Source organism: Glycine soja, chromosome 6 (assembly GCF_004193775.1).
Source record: "Glycine soja cultivar W05 chromosome 6, ASM419377v2, whole genome shotgun sequence".
Classification (NCBI taxonomy): domain Eukaryota; kingdom Viridiplantae; phylum Streptophyta; class Magnoliopsida; order Fabales; family Fabaceae; genus Glycine; species Glycine soja.
In genome coordinates, this window is record NC_041007.1 from 956,682 (window position 1) to 973,169 (window position 16,488).

The following is a 16,488-nucleotide window of genomic DNA, read 5'->3' on the forward strand; positions in this document are numbered from 1 at the left end:
TCTAAAAGACACAATTAATTTCATGATAGACTCTTGTAATAATAGATTGCGAAAAAAATGAGTGAAACAAAATTGTATGATGAATACTAATAAATTAGAGCTGGTAAATTAGTCGTGGAGCGTTGAATTCATAAAAAGAAAAATTCCCTTAAATTTATTTACCAAAAGGTGGAGAAAGTAATTAAGAGAGAGAGAAAGAGGGGGAGGTTAGAAGAAAACATTAACATAACCATTACAACACAGTGACAAAAGGTGCAGAAGCGAAGAGAAGGGAAGCTTGCATATTAAGGGAATGGATATTTAGTGTTAGCGTGGGCTTTGCTGGACTTGGCGGGATTTCCGGTGCCGGATTCAGTGTCGGCTCTCATTCTACTCTTGTGTCTGTGTTGTCATACTCTTCCTTCCTAGTTCCTACACATAATACTACTACATTTCTTTTCTTTAACCATTCTCTCTCCAATTTCATTTTTTTTTTTAATTTCAGCCCCATCGTCATCGTCATATTAATAATATCTTTCTCCTTTTTAATTTTTTTCCAAATTTAAAATTCCCCCTTTTCCCTCTGTCTTCCGTCAACTGAACAAGGATTCAGAGAGAGAAGGAGAGAGAGAGAAAGAGTAGGTAGAACAATAGAACCTCAGATATACAAGAAAGGAAAAGCACAGAAAGCGATACAGATTTGCTTCCCATCGAAACTCCACCGAAGAGCTCAAAACAATACAGGCCTTGTGATTCCGGTAAGTTTTATTTATTTATTAATTATTTATTATTTGGGATATATAATTGTAATATTATGTTGGAAAGTTAAAGACTTTTGAGAGAAAGAGAAATGTAAATGCGTTGGGTGTGTGTACAGATAGAGAGACACAAAGAGAGAGAGAGAGAGAGAGAGATTTGATTGAAATGGATGGATCTTTGGGTCAGCGTTGAAAAGAGATGGGCATAGTGTGGCTTGGGTTGTTGTTGCTGGTGCTGAGTCAGGTGACATTGGAGCAGAATGAGCCACTGAGTTCCGTCGAGGAGCGAGAATCGTTGCTCGAACTAAGGGGTTCTCTGGGGTTGAGGAGCAAGGAGTGGCCAAGAAAGCCAGACCCATGTTTAATCTGGGTTGGCATCACGTGCCAGAATGGTCGTGTCGTTGGGATCAATATCTCTGGCTTCAGAAGAACCAGACTTGGGAGGAGGAACCCGCAATTTGCAGTGGATGCTTTGGCCAATTTCACCCTCTTGCGGTCCTTCAATGCCTCCAATTTCCCCCTTCCTGGCTCTATTCCTGATTGGTTTGGTCTCTCTCTCCCTTCACTCACTGTGCTTGATCTTCGTTCTTGCTCCATTGTTGATGCTATTCCCTCCACTCTTGGCAATTTAACCAACCTCACTAGTCTCTATCTCTCTGACAACAACCTCATTGGGAATGTTCCTGGGACTTTGGGTCAACTCTTGGCCCTTTCGGTTCTTGATCTTTCCAGGAATTCTCTTACTGGCTCCATACCAGCCTCTTTCGCCTTTCTTGGGAATCTTTCCTCCCTTGACATGTCTGCTAATTTTTTGTCGGGGGCGATTCCCACCGGCATAGGGACTCTTTCCAGGCTGCAGTACTTGAATCTTTCCAACAATGGCCTTTCTTCTTTGCCTGCCGAATTGGGGGGCCTTGCTAGCTTAGTTGACCTTGATCTTAGTGAGAATTCTTTCGTTGGTGGTGGATTGCCTCCTGATTTCACCCGATTGAGGAACTTGAGGAGGATGATACTTGCCAACAGCATGCTCACTGGAGCTCTGCCGGGGAGATTGTTTAGTGATTCGTTGCAGTTCCTAGTGCTGAGGCAAAACAACTTTAGTGGTTCTCTGCCTGTTGAGTTGTGGTCTCTGCCAAGATTGAGCTTCCTCGATGTCTCTGCCAATAACTTCAGTGGTCTGCTTCCTAATTCGACTTCTGCTGCTAATAATGCTACTGCTGCGGTGCTCAATATTTCGCATAATAAGTTTTATGGAGGCCTCACTCCTGCACTCAGAAGGTTTGGTTTCGTTGATCTTTCCAGCAATTATTTTGAAGGCAAGATTCTGGATTACATGCTTAATGTATCTCTAGATATCAACTGCCTCCAGAAAGCGACAAATCAGAGGTCAACGATGGAATGTGCATCATTTTATGCGGAGAGGGGGCTCAGTTTTGATAATTTTGGACAGCCAAATACGACAAAACCTCCCACAGCCGAAAGCTCTGGGAAGAGCAATAAAACTAAGATTATATTGGCAGCAGTCTTTGGTGGAGTGGGTTTAATTGCACTTTTGGTGCTGCTACTGGTTCTGTTGCTTCTGTGTGCTCGTAAGAGGGGTAATTCAAATCAGAGAGGGAATGGTGTGGGTCCTGCTCCTGTTGGCAGCAGTCCTCCAAATCCCGGTGTACTGGTCGACTTTCCAAATGTCGGAGACTCATTTACCTATCATCAGTTGCTCCAGGCAACAGGAGATTTCAATGATGCAAATCTTATCAAACATGGCCACACTGGGGATTTCTTCAATGGTGTTTTGGAAAGTGGGATTCCTGTCGTCATCAAAAGGATTGACATGCGTTCAACTAAAAAGGAGGCTTACCTGTCGGAATTGGACTTCTTTAATAAGGTTTCTCATCAAAGATTTGTTCCTTTGTTAGGTCATTGCTTAGAAAATGAGAATGAGAAGTTCCTGGTTTATAAACGCATGACAAATGGGGACTTGTCTAATTGCTTGTACTACAAAAACACATCTGAAGATGGTACTTTGCAATCATTAGACTGGATAACTAGGTTAAAAATTGCTACTGGAGCAGCAGAGGCACTATCATATCTACATCATGAATGTGTTCCGCCGATTGTTCACAGGTATTTCTAGATTTCCTTCTTTGCTCATTTTTTTATTTTTATTTCCCTCTTGATTGCTCTAACAAGCCATTGTGTTCTGAAACTTGATGCAGTACCTGATTTCATAAACTCTCAACAGCTCATTCCCACTTAATCCCTGGATGCATCTTTCTGAAGGGTTCAACCTTCTGGAGTGATCCTCTTTATAGTTTATATCAATCCATACAGTTTGAAATAATACGGCCAAAATTACTGTTTTCCCATACCTTTTTAGGTCATTAATGTGAACGTTACCGTCATAAATATTGGCATTTTTTTAATACTATTTAGATGACTAAATATAAATTTCCCTTGTGTTCGGAATTTGTCGTTATTATTAAGCGTGACTGCATTTTCCATATAACGGAGCTGAGAAAGAAAGGTTGGGAATAAGTCCAACTTGTGAGTGTATTCTCTCTAATTGATTGAGGCATCTCAACCCATCATGGGATGATTAAGTCACAAGTTTGCATAACAAAGTTCAATCTAAAAGCTAAATGGTTTGCTAGAAGTGACATGTCTATCTTCTAATTATTGTAGAGATATTCAAGCAAGCAGTATACTTCTAGACGATAAATATGAAGTTCGGTTAGGGAGCCTAAGTGAATCCTGTGCTCAAGAAGGTGATATTCATCAAAGTAAAATCACCCGGTTTCTGCGGTTGCCTCAGTAAGTACACTACCAACAATATATTCAATGAATCTCATGAAAATTATGTCTGACAGGTCAATGCATTATGCACAGACAATATTGTGCTTCTTTTGACTTAATCCTTTTGGCTGTTTGATGGAAAATGCTTACACTTTGAAACTTTTGTTTTTGGAATTATTTATCTATTTGAGACCTGTCATATTGTCTTTTTTAATGTGGGTGTTTTTAGATAATAGATGTCGCTCATTTGGTTTTCATATGCATCAAACTTACATAATTGACATTTTTGGTCTCTGCAACTATGAAGCCTTTTCTTTACCCTGTTCTTTCTTTCACATATTTTGCCACTATGTCATTAATTTGTGGTTTATTTGCATTATGAATTTTCAACAAGTTTTGCATTCCTTTTTTACAAATGCATTTTATATGATATAAATTTATCTAATTTCTCATTTCTATTTTTAATGTGCAGGTCTTCTGAACAAGGCACATCTGGTAAGTAGAAACTCAATTTTAGTTTTTGGTTTAGATTTGTAGTCAGTTCTATCCTTGATTGCATGCCTTTATCATTCATACTGTACCTCTTACTGTCTTACAAATATTTCTTGCATACTAAGCTGTTTGGAACACAAAGTAGACTAATCCTAATACACGCTTTGTATTTTGACCACGGTGTGAGGAACTTTAAGAGCACACACTTTTTGTGCAACAGCAGGAATTGTTGTCTAATGGTGTGTTTTTATGGACTACCAACCTGTCACTGTTGGTGTGGATTGTAAGTCTCGGAGTAGATATGGGATTTTAGTGTCAGATTCAACTTTTTGGGCATCTAGAGTTGAAAGGGAACATGTTTTGGTCGTTACCACTTTGTCCTGATTGTTTTGTGGTAGCGAAATGAATTTTCAGAAAGTCAGTAGGAAGTCATTCTGACTATCTAGAATTATGAGATTCTCTTCATTCTGAAGTAGTTAAGTGGTCAATATGTGAGGTGATTGAACATGCACTGATTCTTGTTGGCTTGAGAAGTTCTACTGTTTCATTCATACAAAAAGCTCATAGTAAAACTTTGGTTGCTTCGTGCTTGTCTTTCACAAGTACAAGTGTGTAGATTTGAGTACTTTCATGAATCATTTATATTAGGTGATTGATCTCGTGGTTTATTTCATGTGCTTATGTTAATTGTGTTTTCCTCTTTTCTGGCTTGAGGTGTGTATGAATGCAGAGAAATAGATTTTCAATCTATTATTTTGACATGAATTTACTTTCAAACAGGTTCATCAACATCAATTTGTGTCTATGACGTTTATTGTTTTGGAAAAGTTTTACTTGAGCTGGTGACGGGTAAGCTGGGAATGAGTGCAGCCAGTGACACCGAAGTAAAGGAGTGGTTTGATCAGATTCTACCTTGCATTAGTATGTACGATAAGGAGCTTGTGACAAAAATTGTTGATCCGTCAATGGTTGTTGATGAGGATTTCTTAGAGGAAGTATGGGCTATATCCATTGTTGCCAGGTCTTGCCTAAATCCCAAACCTTCAAGAAGACCCCCAATGAGATATGTTCTCAAGGCTTTGGAAAACCCTTTAAAAGTTGTAAGGGAAGAAAATTCCAGTTCTGCACGGCTTAGAGCAACCTCTTCTAGAGGCTCTTGGAATGCTACTTTGTTTGGTAGTTGGCGTCAGAGTTCTTCGGATGTAACACTTACTCCAGCAGCCTCTGGTACAAAACTAGAAAGAGCTAGTAGTTTAAAGCTGTCAGGAACTACTGGCTCGCAGTCACAGGGTAGTTTCCACAATGGAGGTGAGATTTTGTCATCGCGGAGACGACATTCAAAGGAGATATTGCCAGAGCCATCTGGCGTGCATGATGTAGAGAGGTTGGAGCTTGAATAGAAACATGAGTCATAAATTTAATTCTTTTGGTAATGAGACTGCCCCTTTCTTCTTTTTGGTATTTGGAACTGGAAAGTGTTCATTGTACATGCCAGTACTCAGTAGACAAAGCGGCTCTCAATTCCTTTCAAAGGGGGTTACTGTATTTCTTTTCAGTGATTTTGGACACAAACTGATGAAGTGGAGAGATAGAGAGCAGGAAGGCCAAGTGCTATGGTAGATATGGATACTTTGACTGCTTGTTTTTGACACAAACAAGCCCCATTTTTTTTTTTTACCTGTAATTGATTTTTTTTACCCTTTGTCTCGAGTCCCCTTATGGAATGTAAATTTTAATGCGTTAGATTTCTTCATTCAGATCACTTTTGTTTTTATTCTGGAAAAAAAGGGGACTGCATCAAAATTTGAAAGAAGGAAAAAGCAAACAGGTTATACTAATTCTATTGGTCGTGAGTTTGTGCATGTTTGAATTAAAGTTTACAAACTTAAGTTTGAACTGAGTTTGTAAAAACATTCCAATTCTGGTCTTTTTACATTCCAAGTTTTCAGATAAAATTTTACTTCAAAACATACTTTTAGGAGCCAATAACCTTTACAAAAACTTTAAATTTATTTTACTTGTCAACATACTTTTAGAATATTCTATTGGAAATTTAAGCATATCCTTTGTTGTTAGCTTTGACGTTAAGGGTGGTGACGGTAAGGGAATGCACTTCTTAAGAAAATTATTATTTATACTAATTTTCAAGATAAAATAATTTTATGTCAAAAATATCTTTATTGCAGACTTGATAAAAAAAGTATATTTATTGCAGTCACAAGTAGACGTAGATAGTAAAATGGACTATAATGTATTATTGTACGTCAAAATATTAATAAATAAAATAGACTTTAATACCTATACACTACATTGATAGAGCAAAGTAATTTTCTGTCATTAAATCATAAATGACTATTTAAATTATTGTAAGTAGTGTTACAAAAATTAATCTAATTGAATCATTAGATTAGTGAATCAGATATCAAATTGATGGATCGCTTATTGACTCGGTATATATTAAAAAATTAAAAATATATATAATATAACTAACAAAATGTGATCAATTTATAGTCTATATTTTAATATTACATAATTATTTATTATTATAAATATTTTGTTGAGTGTTATCATTAAATTACTAAGAAAACTCTTGTTATTTTTTACGACTAAGTACAAAAGTTATTAAATGATCATGAACAAGTATGATAAATAAATATAAAACACATAAATATTAAATCATATTAAGATCAAGATTATAATTATTAGTTATCATAATTTGTTATCAAGATCAAAATAATATTATAGGCTAGTATTCAATAATTAGCTATTATTAGTTTAACATGCTTTAGGAATTGTAAAAAAATAAATTAAAATTGGTTGATCGGGTCAACTAGGCCAATTTAGTCAGAGCCATTGACTTTTATTAGACTCAATCGGAGTCAAAGAGGGTTGGTCCGAGTTTATTGCATTTCCAATCCGATGGTTTAATCGGATCAATTAGGCCACTAATTTCTGATCGAACCATTCCGATCAGTTGTGCCAGTTTGATTTTCACAACAATAACTTCAAAATAATTATTTTAAAAATCAATAAATTTAATATATATGATGAGTTGTGATTACATATTTGGGTAAAACTTTTACATTTTAAAGAATAACATTTTTCTCTAACAAACAACGGTATTATATGGAAAAAAAAGTAATCAATATTTTTTTATAATGTGAAAAGGACAAATAATTTGAGATAAATGTTTCAAAATTGGCATGAAATGAGATGTTGAGAGTAGTTAACAGAATGAATAGGGTAAATAGTTAGTAAGTGAGTTATGCCGGATTCTATTAGTTTGTTATGCTGTTATGCAATAGTTGGTTGCTGCTCTATATCACTAACATAAAATTATGTGAGTGTTTGGATTTGTTTAAAGAATAAAGTCTTAAATATCATTTTAATCGGTTTTAAAATTTTATCTTGGATCAAATGATTATTTCATTGTCACAAAAAGAGAAAGACAAATATTTTATTTCCCAAGATAATGAAATGTAATTAATAATATATATTCAACATTAATTATAAAATCACACACCCTCCATCCAATAATAAGTATCATCCTATTTTTTTTATACAAATAAAAAGTTAATAAATATATGAAAAGTAAAACAATTTTATAAAATTAATCTTATATATAACTTTCTTTTCTAGACACAATAGAGCACAGCAACATTCTAAAAATATTACTGAGTATAAAAGGAAAAATAATAATATTTAAATTTATTAATTAGATAATTATTTTGAGATTTATTTTTTTCATAATACGATTCATATTATGGGATGAAGAGAGTGCTAAAAAATAATAATGAGTGAAAAAATTTGTTTTATGTTTAAATAAATTAAAATGTAACATATATGTATCATCAAGAGAAGATCCTATTTTAAAATGAAAAAGAAAAATAATTTAAATATCTTTGAAAAAATACAAAATTTAATTTCATAAATATATAAATTAATAGTAAATATATAAATTAATAGTAAATATATAAAATAAATCGTCAATAATTGAAAATAATGCCAGAAAAAATGAAAATGATTTATATTATACCAGTAGATTAGGAGAAAAGAGACATTTCATGCCTACTGTCTCTCCATCTTTAAATAAATAAAAAAATATATAAGGAAAGTTACATAAAAGTGAGTGATATGTGAAAGTAGTTATAAAAGTAAAATATTAACAAAAATGGATATAGTTATGGGAATAAAGCGTGTATATCAAAATTTTCTATTCTCTTTAAAGATTAAATTCTAACAACATTTCAAGAAAAGAGTGTATATATAGCAAATTTAGTTTCCTCAATTATACTTATTACATGAAGCAAACATTTAAAAATATATAATTGGTCCGTATTGTGAAAAAAGGTCCCACCGAGATTTGAACTCGGGTTACTGGATTCAGAGTCCAATGTCCTGACCACTAGACCATGGGACCTTGTTGATTGATGTATCTATAATTAAGTTATATATTATATATAAAATAGTCTCCATTTCATAATTTTTGTTATAAGTAAATCGTAGAGGAAAAAAAGACACTTCTTTTGACATTACAGTGATTTAAAGGCGAAGAACTTGCATGCGAGGGATAGCCATCAACAAAAGGGTTGCCATTCATGCATGGGGCTTCATTTCAGAAATTAGGTCGGGTACTGCATCTCATGCCAATTATTTTGACAATTTGTGGTAGGTTCATTACGTGCCTAAATAGAATTAGAAGGTCCTCCAATCTTTTGCAATGCTTAATTGCCACAGACTCCAGATTCCATGTGTAATAAATCTTAAGACGAGATAGCATTGGACATTGAAAAAGCCAATAACAATATGGTGACTCAAAAAATTTATGTGCTATCTAAATTTTATTTATAAATCTATAATAATTGCAATATTAATAATTATATTTTTAATTTCAAATGTTAAAAATCACTTATGTATTTAAAGTTTAAGTATATAATTAATATTTTACAACAAAAAAATTGTTTGTACAATGCATTATAAATGGGTGTAAAAGACTATAGTTATATATCATTAAATAAAATCTCCAAATTAGTCTCAAGATTCTCAAAATATTTTAATTAAATGTAGTATCATTCAAAAGCCCATATAAAAAATATAGTAAATTGAAAGATATTAGTAATTAAAAAATTCACAAAACCATTATCTAAAAAAACACTGAATAAGCTCTAGTTTGTTTTTTTTTTCCTTTGCATGATGATTAATAAGCTATAGTTAAAGAATAGTACTACATGTTTTGCATTTAAAATAACTATTTTAATTGAAATAATTTTTTTTAGTTGTTGGCCTGATTAATATCTACTCTATTGGTTACTAACTAACTTGGTTATTATATTATTAAGGATGAAGCTTCCGCTTTCTATATGGATGATGCATGAGATTAATGATATTAGTGAGAGTATAAGTTATTTGTTGTTTTTATTCATTGGATTGTTTTTTAAAGTGTCATGCATGCATGTGCAGGCTTCAAAGAATAATTAGAAATGTGTATTTCATATTGTTTATAAATTTTTAAGATATGAATAACGCAGGATACCATCAAAGTTAACTAGACAATGCTATTCTATAATTACACTATTATTTATGATAACTATTATTATTAATATTTATTTTCTCTCTTTTATATTTGTTTATTATCGTCCTTGAGTATATATGACTAGACAAACAATAACAAAAAATTATATAAAAACATAAGATTAAATATTTTTGTTTTGTGACAAATAATGTTTCTAACATTATGACTTTGTTAATTCTATTTTGTTATATAACATTTATTTTCTTTTGCTTGATTTTCAAATCTTTTATATGGTTTATTTCTTAACTAATATTAATTTTTTCCTCATTTACTTGCTTTCAAATTTAATAAATAACAATACTGTAAAATATTATAAGTGTATAATCCACATGTGTATTACAATTTTTATTTTTTAGTATATTCATGCGAACTAGTTTTAATTGAAATATGAAGAGGAATTATTGACAGGATAGCTAACAAAACCCCTATTCGTATACGTGACTGTGGACACTGAATACTGATGTTATAATTTGAATTATTTTGAAAATATGGTTGAAGTGGCAACGCAATTAATCTGAAAACATTTAATAACGAAGAACAGGTAGCTAACGACAGCCTATTGTTTCACGTACTTGGAGTTGCCCTTTTATTATTTGGAGCCGCGCTCAATAACTTTCCCACTCTTGTTTGTAGAAATAATGTCCTCTGTGCTTTCATTCTTTCTAAACTTGTTCATTATTTTATTAAAACTGATGTAAATGTCACCAGCCTGTATGCTTTAGATGCTAGTAAGTTTTAGCAATGGAACTGATGCAAATGCCACATTTCAGTTGCTGAACTAATAGCCAAGTATGAAAAGAGAACGAATATCGCATGTTGAAACAAATCGTTTGGTGGTGTGTTACGTTGGATAATCACGTTTACGTGGAACACCGACCTAGTCAATTTGTCATGTAGATATAGAGCCAAGTGTGACCCTTTCACCAAATCACAATAGATAATTATGTTTCAACTTCCAGGACCGTATTTAAATCAAAGTAAAAGACATTAAAATCATGCGTATTTTGTTCACATGTACACAAACCCAATGTATTATTTATTCACCTATTCTTTTATTAAATATAAATTCGAATGCCCCAAGTTTATTCTCTCATACACAACAATTAAAAATCTTGAGAATGAAAGCATAAATGTTTTGCATTAATTCAGCCCTACTCTAAAAAACACGCATACAATTTGGCATCCCTACAACTGAAATGTTTCCCTCAATACGAAAGAAAGTGTCACTAATACTACAACTCTGGTTTCGTTGAAAAAGTGATTACAATAGCACCATAGATAAAACAATAGATCCATAATTTTAATAAATTTGAATCAATAATAAAATGTGCATTAGATAGACATTTTCAGAGGGTGTGTTAAACAATATTTGTTTTTAGTTATTAAAAAAAACAATTTGTTTATTGAAAAAAATGTATTAGATGTAGTTCTTATTTTGTAAAAGAAATGAATTCCTTTTAATTTTTATTTATAAAATTTAAAATAACTCCTTAATTTATAATTACGTTGCAGCCCCCACGCAGAGGGAGTGAGACAGTTAGAGCGAGAGTGGCATTTGTGTAATTAGATCGGCATCCTTGGGTGTGTCTCTTCTGAGTCTTGTCGCTTTGGCTTTTGTATCCGTTGATGAAAGTTGAAGCCTCACTTTTCCCAATATTCTTTTCTTTATTTCTTTTAATTTTTCAATTCTCAAGCAAAGCAACCACTTCACTTGATCACAGTTTCCTCAATTAACACTCCACATTCTCACATCTTCACTCCTATATCTCGCCGAGAAAACTTCTCAGCTAACAGTTAGCAATGGCGCCACCCGCCACCTCCACCGGCGGTACGCTGCCGGAGCTAACTAACCGAACCCCCTTTCTCGGCCTCAAACTCTACGTCCTACTCCTAATTGCAGTTCTAATCGTGATCGCAACGGTGATCCTGATCCTCGTGTGCGTTCGCCGGAGCCGGAGCTCGAAGAAGCGGAAAATGCGAGTGAAGCACAGCTCCGGCGCGATCCCTCTGGTGTCGAAGGAGATCGTGGAGGTGAATACTCTGGAGCTGAAAATCGATGAGGAGGTGGAGATTGAGATTGAAGAGAGTGCGTCGGCGGAGTCGCCGAACATAGGGTGGGGACGATGGTATAGTCTCAAGGAGCTTGAGAATGCGACTGAAGGGTTTGCGGAAGTGAATGTGATCGGAGAAGGAGGCTATGGGATTGTCTACAAAGGAATTCTCATGGATGGATCTGTCGTCGCTGTCAAAAATCTTCTCAACAACAAGTATGCATTCTTTTTTTTTCTTTGTCTCCTTTTGCTTTTTGTTTATTTATTACTAGTATATTGTTTGTGATTTCTGTACCTCAACTTTTTCTTTTGGAGGCATGCTAATTTATCTAAATCCGGAGAATACTTTAGCTTAAAGTTTAAACAAACTAACATGTATCGCCGGCTGTGATTTAGGTGGGCCAGCGATAGAGCTGCTGGCAATTAATTAGCTGTAGCTTCATATTCAACTTCAATCTTCTCTTGTTTTTTAGTAAATGGCGGTGATCACGTTAGAAAGTGAGAAATATAATTATTTTTTGTCAAATATAATTAGTGGATCTTATTGTTTGATAAAAACTCTGTTCTTTCTATATCAGAAGAGATCCAAATCTAACAAAAATGGCAGCTACAAATTTGGCATGACATTTGAACTGGACATAATAATTAAGTATTGTAGAACTCTAGATTAAGAAGAAAATACGCACATATTTCTCTTTCCTGAATTAAAGGAACATTTTTTTAATATATTCTTTCCCTTCCCCTTGCCATGGCTTATTGAAATTCATGTGTATTATTGAATTGTATCTAAGGGGCCAGGCAGAGAAAGAGTTTAAAGTGGAGGTTGAAGCCATTGGAAAAGTGAAACATAAGAATTTGGTGGGGTTAGTTGGATATTGCGCAGAAGGTGCTCAAAGGTAAAATATTCTGTTTGCATGCCATACATTACTGTACTTCTTTTCATTTAATGTCTTTCTAATGAAGAAACTTACTCTAAAATTGTGTATGGCACTTTTGCTGACTGTTCAGGATGCTTGTTTATGAATATGTTGACAATGGAACATTGGAACAGTGGCTTCATGGTGATGTAGGACCTGTTAGCCCCTTGCCATGGGATATAAGAATGAAGATTGCTGTTGGGACTGCAAAAGGGTGTGTTTATTGAGTTTCCTGTCTCGTTTTATTGAACATATACCTCAAAGTTTCACTTATGCCAGCTACCTTCAAATGTAGTATAATGCATGTCAACTGATATATTACTATTTTTTACAATAAGTATTTCTAGTACAATTGCTATCATGCTCCGTTAATACGAAATTTCTATATTGCCAATAATATTCTTTCATGGAGTATTAATTAACCTTCCTACATTACAAAACAGGCTAGCCTACTTGCACGAAGGATTAGAACCCAAAGTGGTCCACCGAGATGTAAAATCCAGTAACATTCTTTTGGACAAAAAGTGGAATGCTAAAGTATCAGACTTTGGACTAGCCAAGCTCTTAGGGTCTGAGAAAAGCTACGTGACAACCCGTGTAATGGGGACATTTGGGTTAGTTCTTTCTCAAGTCTTGGAGTTATTTTTTCATTTCCTCTTATATGGAGGTGAATAATACTATTTACCTATATGATTTCATACCACAAATTTTCTGCAGATATGTTTCACCTGAGTATGCAAGCACTGGTATGCTTAATGAGGGAAGCGATGTGTATAGTTTTGGGATTCTACTGATGGAGCTAATTACAGGAAGGAGTCCCATTGATTATTCTAGACCACCTGGAGAGGTGATTCAAGGATTTCTCCCAAATTTCTTCAATGTATCCCTTGAAAATCCAACGAGTCTTATGTGTGTGTTTTGTTTGGTGTCCTTCAGATGAACTTGGTTGATTGGTTTAAGGTAATGGTTGCAAGTCGTCGAGGCGATGAGCTAGTTGATCCTTTAATTGATATTCAGCCCTATCCAAGATCTTTGAAGCGAGCTTTACTGGTTTGTCTTCGCTGTATAGACTTGGATGTCAATAAGCGACCGAAGATGGGTCAAATTGTTCATATGCTTGAGGCTGATGATTTTCCCTTCCGTTCTGTAAGCCCTATGCCTTAGCCTCTGTATTATTAAAACAAAACACATGGATGCAGCGTTAACGTTACACAGTTTTGACACAAAATGTCACATCCTAATCTAGGTTATTCAATGTCATAAATTGATGCTGACTTCCTACCTCATGTTTGTACCCTTGAAATACGTGTTTGTGGCTAAGTAGATAAAGTATATGCCATGCTTAACAAACAACTGCACCAATTACTGTGTCAGTGGTTAAAATGTTCAATCATTAATTAATGTTACAAAGTTTATAAAAATATTATCTGCAGCGCATATTCTTAGGATGCTCAGTAAATTATAGTATAACTTAAACGAGATGCTTTGTTTGCTGATTATATAGGAGCATAGAACAAATCGAGAGAAAGATCCTGTTCATTCTAAAGCAGCTGTTTCCAGTAAGATTCTATACCCAACAAGGCATGTGGAGCCCGCAGATAAATCAAGCTGGAGATGATTATCTGTTGTGCTGTTCATGGAAACCTGGAGATCAAACTATTTGTTCCAACGATTTTCAATTTATTATGAAAATGTCAGAAGCCATTGTGCATAAATAGTGTAGTTTCTTCTCTGTAGGTCCGTCTGAACATATATTTTGCTGTAATGTATGGCATCGTCTTGTCAAGAAATGAACTTTGTAGATATGAATTTCCCACAACATATAAATTTTATCAATTTGCCTGAGATAAATATGCTGATATTTGTTTAGGGAAGTTTTTCGATTTTACTTAATGTATTTGGTCTCGACTCTTTATATCATTCATACATGCCTTTAAAGAATTTTATATTTTTAAAACACCCTATAAAGAATATACTATATAAGAAAAGGTGGTTTCATATGTTTTTTGAAAAGGGAAAAGGTGGTTTCATATAATCATCATATTTGCTAACTGAAAGGAGCGTGTCGGTGACACTGCAATATGAGATATTGCTCTTGAACCATGGCAAATCGGTCTATCAAATTAAAGGCGACAGAACAAAAACAATTAATTTCAATTAAAAAAAGAAAATTTTAGTTGTTCAAAAGCAAAAGATTGCCAAACGAGAACGTTGACGATAGGAAGAACCAAGGAGGGGCAACAAAGGTGAGTTGGTACTTTAGATTCACAATGGCATCTGCATTAGTATTTGCTTCCGTAAAAACAAGTCCAAAGAACAGACCTCTGCATACAGCATACAGCATACAGCATACAGCATACATCATATTATCACAAAAGTCAACAGTTGTTTCAATCTATCAATGTATTTCGAATTTGTGTATCAAATAATTTACAAACAAAAGTGTGTGTTTTCATTTTATATTAGTATTAAGTAACTCCTTATTTTAAGATTAATGGAATAATTTTTAAATGATAGTAAACTCATTACATTAGTATTTATTTTTATTTCATTTTTTAAAATTATTAACTCTTTTCCTTTTTATTTTTAAGAGAAAAAATATAGAAAAGTATATATATAATATATTAAAAAAATATGATAAGTTTACTTAGCTAAATTTTGGAAATTGAAACTTTTCCGTTAAAATAAAAATCATGGTATGTTATTTAGTAGAAAAATTTAAATACGAATGTACATAAGTTCATAGTGTTATTTTTTTGGATAAGACAATTAAATTCATGATGGTATTTTTTATTGATTAATTAATAAAATAAATAATAAACAAAGAAATTGAATAAAAACAAAAATACACCATTCTAGCTTGCATATTTCGTAAAATAAAAGATGGTATTGTTTAGCAATTTCGATGTTGCAAAATCAAAGAAATACTGTTCAAGTTGAAATAATAAATAAAGTTGCCACCACCTTTCTATAGCAAACCATACACAATGGGCTGATTTCAACTGGCCCATTGCATCTGGTTTTCAACTGTGACTGTTAGATCACACTTCAATTGGTGATATGATATTTTTCTCTATAAAAGGTTACGTAATTAAAAAGCAAGTAATGGAGTTGTTCCTGTTATGTTTAATTTTCCATTGAAAAATACATTTAATGATAAAACAATGCCACAATTTGGATGAATTGATAATTTGAGATGAAAATTGTCATTTTAAATTAAAAAAATTCAAACATAAAACCCAACAGTAGGTTCTAATAACCTAGAGAGTTTTCTCTCATAAAACCTCAAAACTTAATTCCAAAATGAGTTCAAACTAATTACAAAATCAACATTTGTTTTATTATGCTATAGACCTAAAGATTTCCAAGCTAAAGGCTCAAATATAAAACTAAAAATATTAAAACCTAATGAAAGAGGTTTAAATCCACTACAAATGGCACAGTACAATAAAAGTCTAAATATAAAATATGTATAATCTATTATTTTGCAAGTAAAACTTCTTAGGTTGATTTGAATCCTATTACTACATTAAAACAGGATAATATTACATTATAAACAGGATAGTATTACATTATAAAGACTTTGAATCCTATGTTGCTACAAATTATCAATATTGTAAGATAAAATTTCTGGGTAAATAACATGTACTCCTCATAAGATTCTACTCTTATTATACCTAATATTCTTTTTTTTATTTTTTTCCATTGCTTTGGTTTCCTATCTAACATATGCTATGCCATAAAATAAGATAGAATGCATTTTTAATGATCTTGAGTAGGTAACCTCCGACCTTAATAAACATATTCCGAAACAATTATATACCCCAATTATAGTTAATGACTCGAGTCTTATATATGATACATTTTGCAAGTCACCATTTTTGTCCAAGACATCCGTAGTCTTGAAATCTCAATCAAGAAAACAA

At 33.2% G+C, this 16,488-nt stretch overlaps 2 protein-coding genes and 1 non-coding gene across 3 annotated transcripts; 2 read left to right on the top strand and 1 right to left on the bottom strand.

Annotated features, from left to right (window-relative positions):
- The first annotated feature begins 201 nt into the window (after positions 1-201).
- Positions 202-5,892, top strand: LOC114414486 (probable LRR receptor-like serine/threonine-protein kinase At2g16250). The gene is made up of 5 exons (XM_028378763.1): positions 202-737; positions 857-2,861; positions 3,420-3,548; positions 4,003-4,025; positions 4,803-5,892. Exons 2-5 carry the CDS (start codon positions 937-939, stop codon positions 5,420-5,422), a joined length of 2,697 nt encoding a protein of 898 aa, XP_028234564.1. The 5' UTR covers positions 202-737; positions 857-936; the 3' UTR covers positions 5,423-5,892.
- A 2,478-nt stretch (positions 5,893-8,370) lies between these two features.
- Positions 8,371-8,442, bottom strand: TRNAQ-CUG. Its single transcript has one exon. It is a non-coding gene; the product is annotated as a tRNA-Gln (tRNA).
- Positions 8,443-11,230: 2,788 nt separating this feature from the next.
- On the top strand, positions 11,231-14,423 carry LOC114414488 (probable receptor-like serine/threonine-protein kinase At4g34500). Its single transcript, XM_028378765.1, has 7 exons — positions 11,231-11,861; positions 12,437-12,541; positions 12,654-12,776; positions 13,006-13,176; positions 13,280-13,409; positions 13,499-13,708; positions 14,067-14,423. The coding sequence occupies exons 1-7, from the start codon at positions 11,395-11,397 to the stop codon at positions 14,178-14,180; spliced, it is 1,320 nt and encodes a 439-aa protein (XP_028234566.1). The 5' UTR covers positions 11,231-11,394; the 3' UTR covers positions 14,181-14,423.
- The last annotated feature ends 2,065 nt before the right edge of the window (positions 14,424-16,488 follow it).